At 36.6% G+C, this 19,309-nt stretch overlaps 1 protein-coding gene across 1 annotated transcript; it reads right to left on the bottom strand.

Annotated features, from left to right (window-relative positions):
* Nucleotides 1–461: 461 nt before the first annotated feature.
* On the bottom strand, nt 462–8,416 carry LOC136851482 (UDP-glucosyltransferase 2-like). The gene is made up of 8 exons (XM_067125588.1): nt 8,263–8,416; nt 6,173–6,373; nt 4,501–4,770; nt 3,459–3,692; nt 2,808–2,975; nt 1,774–1,993; nt 1,208–1,433; nt 462–887 (listed from the first exon to the last, which is right to left on the bottom strand). Exons 1-8 carry the CDS (start codon nt 8,302–8,304, stop codon nt 572–574), a joined length of 1,677 nt encoding a protein of 558 aa, XP_066981689.1. The 5' UTR covers nt 8,305–8,416; the 3' UTR covers nt 462–571.
* Between the last annotated feature and the right edge of the window lie 10,893 nt (nt 8,417–19,309).

Genomic DNA, 19,309 nt, shown 5'->3' with positions numbered 1-19,309 from the left:
AACTATTTACACTTCTTGAAAGCTAAGGCCCTACTTTTTAAAAATCTGTTTTCAGCACTTTCTATGTCTTCTCATACTCTTGCTTCTAATAACTCTGAACCATATGCTTTTCACCAGCCTTTTGTCATCCCTTATTTTCTTCAGAGGGCCAAACCATCTTTTAAACTCTGAGTCATCTTTTCAGCAATGCTGACCTTTCTTTGAGTTATCTTTTCAGCAATGCTGACCTTTCTTTGAGTTATCTTTTCAGCAATGCTGACCTTTCTTTGAGTTATCTTTTCAGCAATGCTGACCTTTCTTTTTCTTGTCAATGTCATAATTCAAGGTTGCAGAAAAGATTGTTTTGAATTCTGTAATAAAAATATTCTTATTACTTCACAATAAAGGTAATAATTTGAAGAAGATTAAGATATATGTTGATGGTAATGCTTATGCAGATCAAAGGTAAATAAAAGCAGGTATGGTAAAAAAAGTATATTAACTAAATTATATGCAGAGTAACTACCAGATGAATAGTCATAAATATTCACCTTTCACCTCTCCCACCATGATCTGTGTATGTAGTAATTCACTAATTCATTTTTTGTTTTGCACTTGTGGGAAGACTAAACATCTCCTCTCTTCTAAACAATTTCCTCATAACAAATGCAAAACATCTCTTAACTATAAAACTTACTAAGTAAGGAATTAAAAAAATAATGACCAAGAATATAGCTATGATGTCCAGTAATAAAAACTCTCTCCAGGAGAGCTGAGCAGCAGGCGACTTTAAGGCTGCAACTCCTGGGTTACGAATTGCGTACTCAGTCCAAAAGATGGCTCTCTCCAAGGGTGTGTGAATTTGATCCCTGAAGCTGGCTGATAGTTCAGCCATGTTTTTCTGGTATCTAGGAAGAAACAGAGATGTAAAATCATACTTTAGTGTCAAGTAAAAGGCTCAGTGAAAAGTGAAACACACACATACACATACTGAAGATAAGAACTTATTTAGTAAATTTATATTTTAAGTGTGGGTTTGCTCTGTGCTTCAGAACTTTGCTTGCTGTGATTTTCTGTAATTTTTCTCAGATTATGACAGGTAACTCAATTAACACAAACAAGTGACGTGGCCTTAATTCTTACAATGCACATACAGTAATTCAGTTATACAAACATAAAACCATCCATTAAAGGAAGAAAAATCACAGTCACACAATAATGATCTTACTTGCTATTATCCTGCAACAGATCCAAAATACCATCAACAATCTGGTCAGCAGAAATCAGTTCATTTTTAGGAATGGAGATTCCAACACCTTTTTCCACAATTGTCTTCGAGTTCCTCGTCTGCTCCAGAGTAGAGGGTATGGCAAGAAGTGGCTTGCCATGGTACACAGCCTCTTGGGAACTCAAGATACCTCCATGGGTCAAGAATGCTTTGATCTTTGGGTGACCTGGAAGAGAGATGTTACAGGTGTGATAGAAATCATCCTGTATGGCAAAGCTCTTACAATACTGGAGATGGAAGTTGTCGTATTAAGAATGTGGAAATGGGTAACAGAGACCATCCAGAAAGTAAGTGGGCCAAATTAGTTGTAGAAGCCATCTTGTACAGAAGGAGGTCTGACGAATAATGGAAATAGACCTCTGTGGAATTAGTCTAAATGAGCAACTTCAAATGGAAGTATGGAAGTAGGTGACATATTTAACTGAGGTTATCCTATAACACATAAGGTCAGTTGAATCACTTGAGCCTCTTATAACTGCATTTACTAAAACTAAGTCTGTACTCACCCAAGATGTCTTGCTGAGGACACCAAGATCTAGTTATCACATTCTTTGGCAAATTGGGCAAATCTTCATATCTCCAAATGACTCGCTGGCGTATTCTGTTAAAAGCTTCAAGGAGTATCGGCAGATAATCTTCGTTCATGGAAGAACTGGGAGCGAAGGATCCTAAATTGACATAAATTACTCCTGCATTGCTAGATTCATCAATCCACTCCTGAAGGTCCTGTGGGAGTTTCAAATGAATTTGTTAGCATCACTAACTGATTGGAAATACAGACACCGCCCTACTTACGAACATTCGATTTACAAACATTCAGAGATGCAAACTAACAGGAGCGCAAATTAAAGCTGTGTTCAGAACGCTCCCCTTTGCCACCTGTAAATTCAACTTTGTTTTGCGCACCTTTGTGTACATACAGTACTTCATGTACAGTGTATTGTGTTTTAGGATGAAAAAACGTGCAGTACTGTATTTACTCTATGTCATACTGTACTTAAAAAGGCATGAAGAGTGGAGTAACCAACTTACAAACAGTTCAGCATATAAAATGGCCTTCCAGAACATAACTCGTTCGTAAGTAGGGTGGTGTCTATATAGAGAGATATGCACATACAATAACTATCTTCATGATTAAGGAAAATAAAAGGTAATCACCACAGAAACATTTAATGGAATAAAGATAGCCTCGCCCATCAGCTCGAGAACTTGTTCAGGGGTTTGCCAACATCCCCCAATTTTTAATTATCAGTAATGCATGCATTTAATCATAATTTATATTGAGGACTTTAAAAGCTAATTCCTTTTAGGTGATAATTCACTTTATCAGAATCTGCCCTCCTCTCCATCTTTCTCTCTGGTACAAATATTGGTGTACATTTATGTGGAAGAGAAAATTTAATATTCCAGTCTGCATAACAACTTCATTTCTCACTTGGCACTTTTCATTCTCAATGTAAATCCTTTTAAATCACCCAGACAGAATCCAGCAGAATGAAAGAGAAGAAGCCAAATAGAATTAAATGAACAAATCACTTACATGTGGAAGAGGCTCTGCCATGGGGTAGCACTGCATTCCAGCTATTTCCACCTGGGAGGGAAGCAGGGGAGTGGGTGTGCCGATACTAAAGTGGGAATTACTCAGTGTTAGGCTCTGGTTCTTCTCGATGTCCAACAGAGGAGGTAGATTGGGGAATTTGCTCAACAACTGGAAAGGAATTTGGCTCTGCGTTAGTTAGACAAGATGGGCTCTCAGTACACTGCTGAAGGTTGGAGGGATTGTGCATTTTTTGTGTCTTTTCTCTGAAATTTGTTATTATTTCTGTCTTCCATAGCTTTATTTACCTCCTTCATAAATTAGGTTAGCTCCATGTTAAGAGAATAATGAAAACTTACCACTGTAGTTTTGATGTTCAAACATGATAGCTACTTACTTGAAGCTTTCAGAATTTGATAACACAAATAATTGAATGAGGAAAAATATTTACTTTGTCAGCTTAAATTGTGCATTTTTGGTCCTTCAGACATATTGTCCAATAAAAGAATAAAATGATCAGAAAAGATAAGCCCTTTTAAGTGATGCAACAAACTAATAACTGCAAGCAACTAAAACATTCTAGAGATTTCTACTGTTGACAAGAACCAGAATTGACCAATTCTGAATCAAAGTACCCCATTTGGGATGACTTACCATTTTCTGGAAAGATGGTACTGGCAGATAAACATCCCAGTATAGAGAGAATGCCAGATGGTTCCAAGCATTCCAGACTCTTTGCAGAAGACCCATGGGACTGGCCTTGGTCGAATAGACGAAAGGAACATAAGCTGGGTTCAGAGGGTTGCCCAGTTGGGCACTCTGACGGTAGTCCAGTCCTTCAGGGGCAATGGTTATGAAGTTCATCTCATGGACGAATGGGAACATGACCTGGGTAATTGAAAAATGACAAAATGACCAAAGTTTACCGAGTTCATTTGCAGATGTCTTAAATGCAAATACCCTTGCAACATTGGTTACAATTAACGGAATCTCCTTTTGTGTATGATCCAACGGAATCTCGTGTATGAGCCAGTCTAGAAGAAATCTTCAAGACAGACAATTCTAGTCAGAATTTTTGAAGAGTTTCCATATGAAGTAATCGTAGCAGAGATAGATATGTATATTGAAACAAATCAACAGATAGCAAACAAAAGATAGGGTTAAAACCATTTGGATGAGGAAGACAGCAACCCACACACATACACTGGGTATATTTATGCTGGTAAAGACAGGTGAGACATATGAGATGGACAGATACGATTAATACACAGGATTATGTAATAATGACACCTCTGGTCCACATTTCATATAAATAATAATACATAAACATTACAGATTAGCATTAAAAATCTTCCAGAAATAATAAGTGATAAAATCTTTGGCAACTGGATTAGAAAAGAAGGAAAATTAAAGAGAAATATTATTATTATATATATATATATATATATATATATATATATATAATATATATATAAATAATTATATATATATGTATATAATATATATATATATATATATATATATATATATATATATATATATATATATATATATATATATATATATATATATATATATATATATATATATATATATATATATATATATATATATATATGTCATTCCATAAATCCATTTAGGAATGCACACGTGATGACAAGACCAAAGACATATACGTTTTGAGGCCACCACAAACCTCGTTGTGTTCCGCGTGAAGAATGATGAGATCGAATCGCTTCCTCTTCCTGTAGAGTTCGTTGATTTCAGCACTGGCATAGAGCTTGTTCATAGCCCTGTCAAAAACCTCCAGCAGTCTGGCTGAATGATCATCACTGACGCCCCACTTCATTTCCGCCAGATCCTCGACGTTGACCTGATGGAGTTCCTCAACGCCATGGGAGAATTCGTAGATGTTTTCTGTGACCAGACGGTCGTCACTGCTGTTGTTGTTGGTCAACATTACAACCTGGAAATTTCAAGTTCAGGGTGATTCTCCTGGACGGCGACCTTGAGCAGGTACAAACTCATCAAAACATAATGTTTTGCATGTTTTTTGAGTTTATAACAGAGGCATTAAGGTTTGCTTGCATTTCAGGCTGGGTTTCTGAATACTCTTGAGATTCTTACATCAATCAGGCGCAGTCTTCTTGAAAGCAATGTAAATACAAAGAGGTTCCTTATGTCACTGCAACTAGTTCTTGATATTTTTAAAAGCCAAATTTCTTTGAGTGTTTTCACAGATAAGCAGTTTTAGTGTAGAGTAAAATTTTTTTTATGGAATTTGGATGATACAGTGTCTCAATGAGTGTTCTTTAAATGTATCTTTCTTGAGGTATGTAACTACATGAATGGAGACTTGTATCCCCCCTACATAGGTACTGAGAGGTGTACTGTCTTGGTATTTTGTATCTGACATGGCCTTACAAGGCTCTTGGCGATAGGGCTAAACTCAGACAAGATTATGTTCACTACATGAAGCAGTATATAACAGAGCCCATTAGTCTGTGTGGAGTGTAATAACTTCCCTACATAGGCAGTGGGGCCTAAGCTGTCCAATTACTTTAATTTTACTCTGGTCCAGTTTAAACTTGTTAAGACCAAATCATTCTGGCAAGCTATGTGACAGTCTATGAATGTGGTTTTGTTTAGAGAGCAGTTTTTCATTAGCGAATGCATAGTTTTTGCTAGACTCTTTAGTGATGTCTTGGTATGGAATAACAGTAGTAGTCCTGCTGATTAGGACGACCTTAACTTGTATCCATATCTGTATGCCAGTGAGTCCTCATACGATCTTACCTTGAGTCCATATCTGTATGCCAGTGAATCCTGCTGATCAGGACGACCTTATCTTGTGTCCACGTGTATGCCAGAGTCCTGCTGATACGACCTTACCTTGTGTCCATATCTTTTTGCCAGTGAATCTTGCTGATACACAACCTTACCTTGTGTCCATAACTGTATGCCAGTGAGTCTTGCTGATCAGGACGACCTTACCTTGTGTCAATATCTGTATGCTAGTGAGTCCTGCTGATCAGGACAACCTTAACTTGTGTCCATATCTGTATGCCAGTGAGTCCTGATGTAACCTTACCTTGTGTCCATATCTTTATGCCAGTGAGTCCTGCTGATCAGGACGACCTTACCTTGTGTCCATAACTTTATGCCAGTGAGTCCTGCTGATACGACCATACCTTGTGTCCATATCTTTTTGCCAGTGAATCCTGCTGATCAACCTTACCTTGACCTTATGCCTTGTGATCCAACGTGCCTTGTGTCCATATCTGTATGCCAGTGAGTCCTGCTGATACTGCTGATACAACCTTACCTTGTATCCATATCTGCAGTGAGTCCTGCTGATATGACCTTACCTTGTGTCCTCGGTCAGCCAAGCCCTTAGCCAGCGAAAGGAAAATAATCCTGTGACTAGGTGTCGAGACAGGCAGGAGCATTAGGATTTTGTAGTGACTCTCGGATGGGGCCAATCCTGTCTTACTGGTGTGTTTTTCGGGAGGGTCTTTTCCGTGGGCGCACTTGGTCACCATCAACAGTACAATGAGTATCTTTTTCATCTGAATGGGGAGAAATTTATTATTATTATTATTATTATTATTATTATTATTATTATTATTATTATTATTATTATTATTATTATTATCTTAGTAGTAGTAGTGGCTGTTATAGAGGCATTGGTGCTAGTCGTAGACATTTTGATAATCATCATTATAGTTATTTTCATGATTATATTTATTACCATAATTGTTACTATAACCAGCTGATCTCATGGCTGTGCTTTTGTAACTATATATATATATATTATATATATATACATATATACACATATATATATATATATATATATATATATATATATATATATATATATATATGTGTGTGTGTGTGTGCATATGTATGTATAAATTACTCATAGCTAATATCTTCAGCAATGGAAATTTAAATATCTTAATGCCCTTTTAATCAAAGAAAATTCCTCACGATGTTATTTTTTGTCATACTCGAGGTCATGGGTGAAACGTTCAGCCTTTTTCTTATAATTAATTCTTTTTGGGTCCGCAGCCATGTCAGATAACCAGTTATGTCACCAAGCACCTGAAAGATTACGGTATATATATGATCAGTTTAAGCAAGGAGCCAAACTCTAGATACCACCATACCATTATCTAGATAGAGGGACTTTATCTATAAATATGATAACCTAGTCCTAGATTTTGTGTTACGTAACTTTCGACATAAACCAGCCATTCATTACAATAGTCTAGATGAGGGGTCTCCCCCGTAGGTGGGTAGTGCCATCAGTGCACCTCACATGGTGCGCTGTAGGCAGTACAGTGAACCCCCCCGTATTCGCGGGGGATGCGTCCCACACCCCCCCGCGAATGGGTCAAATCCGCGAATGCTTAAAACCCCTCTAAAAACACTTAGAACTGCCCATTTTGATAGCTTAAACACAGAAAAACCCTGTCAAAATGCTTATACCTGAATATTTTAATAGTTTTATCACAAAAAGTGCATTTATTCATGAAAATTATATGAAAATACAGTAATTAGTGGATATTTCTCGGTGAAAAATACCGCGAATCGGCGAATTTTCCGCGAATGATGGCTAGATATGTTCCACAGAGAAACCCGCGAATGCGCGAGTCCGCGAACGTTGACAACGCGAATACGGGGGTTCACTGTACTTAAGCGTCTTTGCAGCGTCCCTTCGGCCCCTAGCTGCAACCTCTTTCATTCCTTTTACTGTACCTCCCTTCATACTCACTTTCTTCCCTCTAACCTTCCACCCTCTCGAACGATTGCTTCGTAGTGCAACCGTGAGGTTGTCCCCATGTTACACCTTTCAGACCTTCTTCATGTCAGTTTCCGTTTCAGCACTGAATGACCTCATAGGTCCCAGCAACGGCCAAAAAAGTATTATAAACTCTCTTCTGTGCGATTCCGTCGTATGTCTGGCCTCGTAGGGGATAGTGCAAAGGTTCTCTGCAGCGTCCCTTCGACCCCTAGCTGCAACCCCTTTCATTCCTCTTACTGCACCTCCATTCATATTCTCTTTCTTCCATCTTACTTTTCACCCTCTCCTAACAATTGATTCATAGTGCAACTGCTTTGAGGTTTTCCTCCTGTTACACCTTTCAGACCTTTTTACTGTCAATTTCAGTTTCAGCGCTGAATGACCTCACAGGTCCCAGTGCTTGGCCTTTGGCCTAAACTCTATATTCTGTCTTCTACCAAGGATTCAATAGTCACTCAAAAATTAACCAAGGTATAAAGACCTAGCGTTAAGAATCCACTAAGAAACTATTCCTAAGAAATACCAGGATAAAAAAAAGATGCATCTGCCTACCTTACTGATCAGAACAGAGACCCGTGCATTGAAAAACTACTTGGAGACTAATCCTGCCGGATTCTGGCGTGATAGGAATGAATGCAGTCAACGTACCTTATCCATCGAAGCTGTGAATAAAAACTTGTGAAAATTCATCCTGAAAACGATTTATCTCCTTCAACTCTTGGGCATTTGAAAGAAGAAGTCACAACCTACAGGGGTCTTGACGTTACTGATAAGAAGCAGACAACCTGGTGACCGGACTCGATCTCTTTATCTAGCGAACTCTCGAAGACGCATAGATACGAACGATAAGGAAAGATACGGAAGATTTGAGATGTGGAGGAGACGGGGGAATGCAGGTACGTACGGCAGGAGAAAGATTTGGGTAAACGGGAGATATGCCAAAAGGGGGTAGTGTCGTCAGTGCACCTCAGGCATGACTTAAGGTTCTTTGCGGCGTCCCTAAGGCCCCTAGCTGCAACCCCTTTCATTCTTTTTACTCTACCTCTGTTCATATTATCTTTCTTCCATCTTACTTTCCACCCTCTCCTAACATTTGATTCCTAGTGCAACTGCTTTGAGGCTTTCCTCCTGTTACACCTCTCTTTTACTGTCAATTTCCGTTTCAGCGCCGAGTGACCTCATAGCTCCCACCGCGTGGCCACTGGCCAAAATTTTATATTCTGTCCTTAAGCGGGAGATGAGCATAGCCAAAGGATTGCGAGTGAGAGAGAATGGTCACTGACGATTTCCACAAATTTGATGGAAGGGACATACATCAATGAGAGGGTAAAATGAAGGAATAAAGTGACGAATAAAACACGAGATGTACGGAAGAAGTAACGAGAAAACAAAGATGGCCGTCTTCTTCTCTTCTATGCTGCTTCGTCTCGTATTTTCTATCTACATCCGTTTTCCTTTCCACTGTCCGTAGCATCCTCTGTCTATTTCCACTTCTTGCGTTTGTTCCGTATTTTTTTTTTCTGGTTTTATTTTGCCCTTGGACAATCAGGCAGTTAATTGTCTGTGATTTGCATACTTTATATATAAATACGAGTACATATATATATATAATTATATATGTAGTGTGTGTGTATACATATATATACTTTATATATAAATATATATATACTTACATATGTGTGTGTAATACACAAACACACACACATATATATATATGTATATATATATATGTATATATATATATATTTTAAAATCTATATGTGTGTGTAATCTTTTAAAATCTAGAAAACTTAACATCTAGAAAACTTTAACATCTGGAAAACTTAAACATATATATATATATATATATATATATATATATATATATATATATATATATATATATATATATATATAAATAAAGTATGTGTGCATAAAAAACAACACAAAAAACATTTCCAATAAAGCTCAAGGAACGAATACCAGTTAAATGTTCAGTACCAGACGACAGCAGCAGCATTCACTTCTGCTAATTCAATTGCTTAATTACCGTAGGATCGCCTGCCTTAATTGGCATCATTAATGAAATTCAGGTTGATCAATTCATTAGCGTAAGATTACTGGGGCGAATTGGCGCCTCTGTTTTCTGTAAAAGACAAGTATTTTGCCGACTTTGCCTGTTCGTCCGCACTTTTTCTGTCCGCCCTCAGATCTGAAAAACTGAGGCTAGAGGGCTGCAAATTGGTATGTCGATCATCCACCCTCCAATCATCAAACATACCAAATTGCAGCCCTCTAGCCTCGATAGTTTTTATTTGATTTAAGGTTAAAGTTTGCCATAATCGTGCGTCTGGCAACGATATAGGACAGTCTACCACTTGGCCGTAGTTAAAGTTTCATGGGCAGCGGCTCATACAGCGCATTTTTTACTTGTTCTTATTAAGAACTGGCGTTATTTCATGTTGAAGTTACCTGAGTTGATGTTTAAGCTTTTCGGATTTAAATTTTTTTTTTTTTTTGACCTTTCAAGTTTTCAAGTTTTCCAGATTTTAAGTTTTTTATTTTAGACCTTCAAGTTCTTTGGAGATCATTAAGTTTTCCAGATATTAAGTTTTCAGATGTTAAGTTTTCTTTAGACCTTTAAGCTTTCCAGATTTATTTTTTTTTCACTAAAGTTTTCTAGAATAAAAATTTTTTTAGATCTAAGTTTTCCAGATTTTAATTTTTTAGATTTTTTAGTTTTTCAGATTTTAAGTTTTTTTTTGTAGATCTCAGTTTTACAGATTGTAAGTTTTTTCAGACCTTTAATTTTCCATATTTTAAGAATTTTTAGTCGTTTAAGTTTTCCAGATTTTTGTTTTTTTAAATCTAAGTTTTCCAGACTTTTTGTTTTTTAGACCTTTAAATTTTCCAAATTTTAAGTTTTCTTTCAGACTTTTAAGTTTTCCTTATTTAAAGTTTTTTTAAGGCCTTTAAGTTTTCTAGATTTTAATTTTGTTAGACCTTAAGAGTTTTCCAGATTTTAAGTTTTTTAGACTTATAAGTTTTACCCTTTTTTTTGTGTCTGAAAGCTTAAATGGTTCTGTTCCTTTTTTAAAGCAATTTTTTTCTCTTGTAATTAAAACATGGAGTTACTTTCCTGTTTTAAAAAATTTTAACACCTCTGTCATAAAAAATAAGAAATTGGAGTTTTCTTCCAATTCTTGGAATTTTTTTTTTTTTTGCTAAAAAGGAAAGATTTCACTCTGCTACTTCCTCCCTTTCAAAATGTCCTGGGCCAAAAATTATAGTTATCTCATAGTTGTTTTAAAAATATCCCTTCCTCGTGTCCAGAAATAGAATTAAATCTTTTCTAAATCGTTTGGAGAATTATTATTATTAATTATTATTATTATTATTATTATTATTATTATTATTATTATTATGAGCGTGATGGTGTGTGCTACTCTGCGCTGGAACATGGCACTGCCCGTTCTGTCTCCCCTACTCTCCCAATCCCTTAACTACTCCACCCCCACCCAGGGCGGACAGAAAGGTTTGCAGGAGGAGGGTGGATGTATCACATCTCCGTATCTTCCCAATCCCCTACCTACCCCGCCCCCACCCGGAGCGGACGAACAGGTTTGCAGGAGGGTGGACGTGTCATGTCTCCCTACCCTCCCTATTCCCTTCCTACCCCGACCCCACCCAGGACGGACAAACAAGAGAGATCCATTCAGATTTTATTATTATTATTATTATTATTATTATTATTATTATTATTATTATTATTCAGATGAACCCTATTCATATGAACTTGAAATTCAAGCTTCCAAAGAATATTAAGGTGTTCATTAGGAAGAAGTAACGGAAGGTAATGGGAAATACAGAAAGAGGAGATAATTTATTAGAAAAAGATACATTAACAAATTAATAGATAAATAAAAATGTAAGTAAAATATTAAAATACAAGTTGAATTGTATCAGGGTAGTCATGCATTAAAGCAAGATGCAATGCAATGTTTCCCTGTGTTTCCAGAATGAGAAGTAGCTTCGTTTACTGTTTTCAAATTTACCTTTTAATTTTTTTATCTGTTTTTTTTAGTTCCTCCCAAAACAGTTTCTTTCACTGTTCATCTCCATCCATTGACTAACTCGAATAATTCATTTCAAAGCTGATTTTAGCTTCGGAATCACACCGTGAAAATTTTGCGGATTCTGACAGATTATTTTCCCCGCTGTAAATGACGTCATTCATTAGATGGCCGTGTAAGTTATCATCCACCTGCATAATTAGAATGACCCATTTCATGATTAATCTAATGAGGCGGGAATTCCCTGCTGGCTTTTGGGAATCCGATTTTAATGAACCCAGCTGTCATTCAGCGGCTTTGTCGGGGTATGCGATGGCTGTCAGGCCCGAAAAATTCCCCCCTTTTTTTTTTTTTACTTCTTTGTGGTTTTAGGTTTATATTTTAGCTTTATATTTTGCCAGTTGGAGCTTCATCGAAAGATAATGCTCGCTATTCGCGTGTAATTTATGTAAGGAAAATAAAAAAATACGATTTTCCAATTTCATTAGAACTTTTGACGGCTTACCAGGCGTTCCCGGAGGGGGTATGCACTGTAGGCATTACTTAAGATTCTGTACAGCGTACCTTCGGCTCCTATCTGCAACCCCTTTCATTCCTCTTGCTGTACCTCTGTTCATATTCTCTTTCTTCCATCTTACTTTCCACCCTCTCCCAAGAATTATTTCATAGTGCAACTGCTTTGAGGTTTTCCTCCTGTTACACCTTTCAAACCTCTTTACTGTCAGTTTCCATTTCAGCGCTGAATAACTCATAGGTCCCAGCGCATGGCCATTGGCCCAAATTCTATATTCTATATTCTGTTGTAGAGGCAGAATGCGGTGTGGCAGACGTGCGAAACTACGTTACTGAGAACATTTGTTTACATCTACAGTAGGCCGTGCATGCTGCAGATTATACACCAATTCCCCTCCCACTATGACCCCCGCCCATCCCCCCCCAACCTACATAGAGCGTGAAATGGCGAAGTGTTTCAGACGCAGTAATTCTCTGGAAGTCTTGCCAACAGTCAGTTCAGAATTGTTTGGTCTTGTAAGAGGGTATCAGCCACGTCGCAGGGTGAGAGGGTATTTGTTGTATGGGGGTGGGGGAGGGAGGTTAGATTATGTTTTTTTTTTTTTAGCAAAATTGCTCGTTATATATCAGATTTCAGGTTCTTAGCCATGTTAAATAAGTCTAATCCTTCGGGCCAGCCCTAGGAGAGCTGTTAATCAGCTCAGTGGTCTGGTAAAACTAAGGTATACTTATAACTTTTTTTTGGCCATGGCTCCTACAGTGGCGCGAATAACCTCATGAGATTCCGTTTGGTATTTTGACTTTTTTCATTACCATTTGACGCGATCACTGTTTGGCACTTGCTCAGGCGTTGTGATGAAACGTTCCATTGTTTTGGGATAGCTCTTGATAAATCAGCCACCTAATGTTATGGTAGGGTACGCCTTCAGCTCCCTCAATTCGGTACGTACTGCTCAAGTACTGCTGAACTCTTGAACGTAATCGACTGAACGAGTATAGTTTTTCGTTTAATTTCTATTGAACTTCATTAACAGCTGCCTCAGGAAATGAATCCCCCTGTAAGCACAGGAAAAACATTTGTATTTTTTTTTAAATTTCTGTAAACTTCATTAACAGCTGCACTGGAAAAAGTTTGTATTTTTTTTTTATTTTTGTGAACTTCATTAACAGCTACACAGGAAAAACATTTGTATTTTTTTATTTCTATGAGCTTCATTAACAGCTGCACTGGAAAAACGTTTGTATTTCAGCGTATCCTATTCACACAGAAAAAAAGTAACGTGAAAAACTTAACCAAATTCTTCAAAAATTCATCGAGAGAGAAATGAAAAAAGTGTATGCGATCACTAGTGTGAAATGGTGCTTTTTTTTCCCCCATTTTGTATATTTATGGCACTGGGGCGCATGATCGTAAAAAGGTAAAAAAATATAAAAATTCGTCGACCAAAAAGAGGAAAAACAATCCAGGAAATTCGCAGAGATTTATGGGCGCAGATAGTCGACCTAACACGACCAGTATTTCTACGCAAACGTGGCCGTGGTTTGCACGAATCCATTTATTCTGCTTAACAATTCATCTGTCCTTTTTCAAATTAATATGCACGTCGAGATAAAAGAGAGAGGAGGAGGTGAGATATATATATATATATATATATATATATATATATATATATATATATTATATATATATATGTATATGTATATGTATACATATGTATGTATGTATATTGCAATGCAGTAGAGGCTGATGATTGTCCCACTCTTGCACATAGTGGCGGAGTTATATTACCTGGTTGTTAGTAGTGGCGGAGTTATATACCTGGTTGTTAGTTGACTGAGGTAGATTACAGGTAGGCTAGATAAGAGCAAATCCCATCTATAAATATCTGCTGAAAACCGAATAGATAAAGAAGCAAATCAGCTGTTAATTTTTTACTGTTTTCAATATTCAGTGACAGTGAAAAAATAAAGAAATAGAAAAATAAATGAAAACATGACAACCATTTACGGAATATAAACTAAACAAAAAGGTAACCAAAAAAATGAAGATTAGAAATTGGAGCGCGTGACGTCACTCAGGCGCCCGGACTAATAACACCTTGGGCGAGAATTACGGAACCCGGATTTATGACAGCGCTTGAGAATGGCGGCTCGGACCGAGCGAGAGGGCTTCATATATAGCGGAAACTATGTATTGCCGCTCGGAGCAAATCCCGGATTTGAGTACGGCGCGACAGCAAACGACCAAATGGGATTTATCGATGTGTTTGGCACATATTGGCAGTTCACGCCTTGATCCATAATGGTGAGGGGGATGCCCCTTGAGGTAGGAGGGGTTGTGTGAGAGGGACCCATTACAGTGAGTTAGTGGAAGGAGACCGAAGTGGGATGGTTTTTGGGGGGGGGGGTGGAGGAAATTACGTGTAGGAGACTGGAGAGGAATAAGTAGGGGACATGGTTTGTAGATGATGGTGTGATTCTTAGTGCTTGGAAGTATGGAAGTTATTACTAATTACGCTCTCTAGGTGATTCAGTGCAAACGTTTCAGGGGGAAATTTGATCGAAGTTCTAAATTTCTCCACATCCTGGAACCTTTCCACAATTTTGGAAACCTTTCCACAATTTGGCAGCTTTCCACAGTTTGGAAACTTTGCCACATCCTGGAAACCTTTCCACAATTTGGAAACTTTTCCATATCCTGGAAACCTTTCCACAATTTGGACACATTTTCACATCCTGGAAACCTTTCCACAATTTGGACACCTTTTCACATCCTGGAAACCTTTCCACAATTTGGACACCTTTTCGCACCGTGGAAACCTTTCCACAATTTGGACACCTTTTCGCATCCTGGAAACCTTTCCACAATTTAGAAACTTTCCCACATCCTGGAAACCTTTCCACCCATCCTGGAAACCTTTCCACATCCTGGGGATCTTTTATAAACCCAGACGCCACCCAATAATATTTTTACGTTAAGACTTCGACTTATAATATATATATATATATATATATATATATATATATATATATATATATATATATATATATATATATATATATATACATACATACATATATACATACATACATACATACATACATACATACATACATACATACATACATACATACATATATATATAATATATATATATATATATATATATATATATATATATATATATATATATATATATATATATATATATATATATATATATATATATATATATATATATATATATAATACAGTGAGCGGACTATTCACACCATGAATTTTTAAACGTTAAAGATCGACAATCCTATATCGTTTTCTTGGCGATAATTTCTCCGGAAATGATCGCGGAAATTTCCGAAAACGTTTTGTCACTTGGAAACTTTGTCCACCGTATTTATTTACCAACTACTTTATCGCAAAACTTCGTAGTATGATCTCTTTCAAGCCAGCTGAAACCTGTAAATCTACTGTAGTCTATCCTCTAGTAATGTAAACGTTTTCTTTGAGTGAAAGTGTAAATAAAGAAAACGATATCGTAAAGTAGTAGGGTAACTAAGGTAAAATCAATTATAGGAGTGATTATGTCAAGTGAATATTTGTGATAAAATTTGTCGCTCGCGAAGGTTAAATATTAAATTAACTATATACATCGGGTATATGCCTTATTTGAAAATAAGTACTTTCAATGAAAGAAAAATCTGCTTTCAATCTATGGCTATCACGGTTTCGAATTTATTACAAAATAATTTTTTTTTTTGAAGTTAAAACTAAAAAAGTAAAAATCCAAGCCTAAGAGATGACAGCACTACGAAATTCAATTAAATTTTGAGGGTTCATAGTACAACAATATGAAGTTAAATTTACCGTTAGGAAGAGTATTTCGGCATTCAATTTTTTTGTTACATTAATAACGAATATATATATATATATATATATATATATATATATATATATATATATATATATATATATATATATATATATATATATGAATATATATATTATATATATATATATATATATATATATATATATATATATATATATATATATATATATATTAAAGAAAATGACGTAAAGTTAGAGGCTGAGTTTTTTGGTTTAGGAAAAGGCGAATTTTAAGCGTTGGTTGAATAGTGACATGCGAAAATTTGAAGAAAATCGTATAAATAAAAAAAAATAAACAGGCATGATGGCAAAACAAACAGGCTGTGCCAAGACTAACCGTTCAACAAAAAAAAAGAAGTCTTTTTCTCCGATAGGGCGTTCTAGTTACATCTGTTGCAAAAATTAACGAGAGAAGGGAAAGGATGAAATTTACAAATGACAATTTTTTTTTTTTTTTTTTTTTTTTTTCCGAGTTTGGAGGGTCAAATTGGACTGCCATCTTTTTCGACCTAGCCTTTGTTTCTTTCGTTTTTTTTTTTTTATTTGTAAAAATCGCACAAACACAAAGAGAGAGAGAGAGAGAGAGAGAGAGAGAGAGAGAGAGAGAGAGAGAGAGAGAGAGAGAGAGAGAGAGAGTAAACGTTTTTAGTGTAGGGAACAGATTTTTCAGCATATGACCCTCGATTCTGCGTACGAACACAAGCCTTCTTCTTCTCCCTATTTCAGTTTAAGTAAATGTTTGAGATTCCAAGTTGCCATCACCGTTATAGAAAGACGTTCTTATTTATAATTTCGTACGAATATAAAAGAATGTTGTACTCAATTATTTACTTTTAAGTTGTTCCTGAGAAGCTTCGAGATTCGAAAACAGCGAGTCACGTTTCCGGTTTATACTTCATTCCTTCTACTGCTAAAATTTTGGAATTCTCTTCCTGCTTCAGTTTTTCCAGACTTAAGACCTTCCTTCCTCCAAGGGATTGGTTACAATGTACCCCTTAACATTCTTCCTTCCTTTATGGAGTAGAAGTTTGCCTCTATTCAAGTTCAAACGAAGGTGCAGTACAGTGCTACCCTAATACTACTCTCCTTGCATTTTAATACATTTTATGTATTTGTAAATTTATTAATTTATTTTTTCTTTTTAATAAGTTGTATCTCTTCTTTCTGTATTTCCCTTTTATCTCCTCTTACTGTACTTCCTAATGATGAACATCATATTCTTTGGAAGCTTGAATTTCAAGTCAGTGGCCCCTTTGATCTCCTCTTACTGTACTTCCTAATGGACACCATAATATTCTTTAGAAGCTTGAATTTCAAGTCAGTGGCCCCTCTGTTCTCCTCTTACTGTACTTCCTAATGGACACCATAATATTCTTTGGAAGCTTGAATTTCAAGTCAGTGGCCCCTTTGATCTCCTCTTACTGTACTTCCTAATGATGAACATCATATTCTTTGGAAGCTTGAATTTCAAGTCAGTGGCCCTTTGATCTCCTCTTTACTGTACTTCCTAATGATGAACATCATATTCTTTGGAAGCTTGAATTTCAAGTCAGTGGCCCCTTTGATCTCCTCTTACTGTACTTCCTAATGGACACCATAATATTCTTTGGAAGCTTGAATTTCAAGTCAGTGGCCCCTTTGATCTCCTCTTACTATACTTCCTAATGGACACCATAATATTCTTTGGAAGCTTGAATTTCAAGTCAGTGGCCCCTTTGGTGGGCTTGTTCCATATGAATAGGTTTCATCTTCTGAATAATAATAATAATAATAATAATAATAATAATAATAATAATAATAATAATAATAATAATAATAATAAAACCCTCCGTTTAGTGTCACTGGTCACATGTGGGTACAAACTGTAATGCAAGACATTCTCAATCTGTCCTTCAGCAGAACCTCTGTCCATTTTCCAAACAGACAACTCTCACACTAGGGCAACAGACCTCGCAGGGGGCTAGTGCCGTCAGTGCAACCTCATGGGGTGCACTGCAGGCACTATTTGAGGTCCTTTCCAGCATCCCTTCTTCCCCTAGCTGCAACCCCTTCCATTCCCTTTACTGTGCGTTCTTTCTTGCTATCTTTCTTCCATCTTACTTTCCAGCCTCTCCTAACAATTGATCCGTAGTGCCACTACGAGGTTTTCCTCCTGTTGCACCTTTCGGAAAAGGTAACTGTCAGTTTCCGTCTCAGCGCTGAATGACCTCATAGGTCCCAGTGCTTGGCCTTTGGCCGAAATTCTATGTTCTGTTCTATTCTGAGGCAGTAGGAACCAATGAAGAGTGGGCCCATTGTGGCTTCGGTCAGACAGATTCAGGGTCGTCTTCTGCCTGTCTAATACGTTCTGACAGTTAAGCCTTTCCTGTCGAGGGGAAGATTCATTAGCCCAGTTTAATATTTTTTTTTTACCTCCATCAATGAGTATTTTTTTTTTACCTCCATCAATGAGTATTTTTTTTTTACCTTCATCAATGAGTATTTTTTTACCTCCATCAATGAGTATTTTTTTTTACCTCCATCAATGAGTATTTTTTTTTACCTCCATCAATGAGTATTTTCCATCAATGAGTATTTTTTTACCTCCATCAATGAGTATTTTTTTACCTCCATCAATGAGTATTTTTTTTACCTCCATCAGTGAGGCAGTTAGGGTTGCTTGCTAATTCGTACCAGTTTGACGAACTAGCATAAGCCATTTTTCCCCATTCTGAGAGCATAGGCTTCAGAGATTTTGATATTATTCAGAACTTCTAATTAGCCCATCTTGTGAGGGCATTTGGATGGAAACTTTGGCAATGCAGGTAGCTGAAGTTTTGATGTGTTATAAAGTGTCAAAAACCGAGACACTTTCAGTGGAATAAAAAAACTTAACAATATGGGAGACGATTCGTCAGAACAGGGACGAATTAATGGGGCTACACAGACATCAAGTCAATCGTATAAGCCAGTACAGTAGGTCGATACAGTACAGCAAGCCAGTGAGATACAGCAATAAAATAATTAAGCTACTTTCTTATGTTTTTTCTTACCCCGTTTGCATTACCTTTCAACAGGAGACGAAAATAATCCGCACAATACCTGTGACATATTGTTTATAATTTTTTACCACTTAATTTTCAACATTTTAGTCCTCATCATGTAAAATAAAACATTCTGGGCACACCATTCACAACAAACGTGGCAGAAAGAAGAAATGTAATCATGTTTTTCTCTAGGTCTCTTGTTTTTCTCTCTCTCC

The sequence above is a fragment of the Macrobrachium rosenbergii genome, chromosome 23, assembly GCF_040412425.1.
Source record: "Macrobrachium rosenbergii isolate ZJJX-2024 chromosome 23, ASM4041242v1, whole genome shotgun sequence".
Lineage (NCBI taxonomy): Eukaryota > Metazoa > Arthropoda > Malacostraca > Decapoda > Palaemonidae > Macrobrachium > Macrobrachium rosenbergii.
Note: the sequence above shows the minus strand (reverse complement) of the source record. Positions and strands in the feature narration are given on the sequence as shown.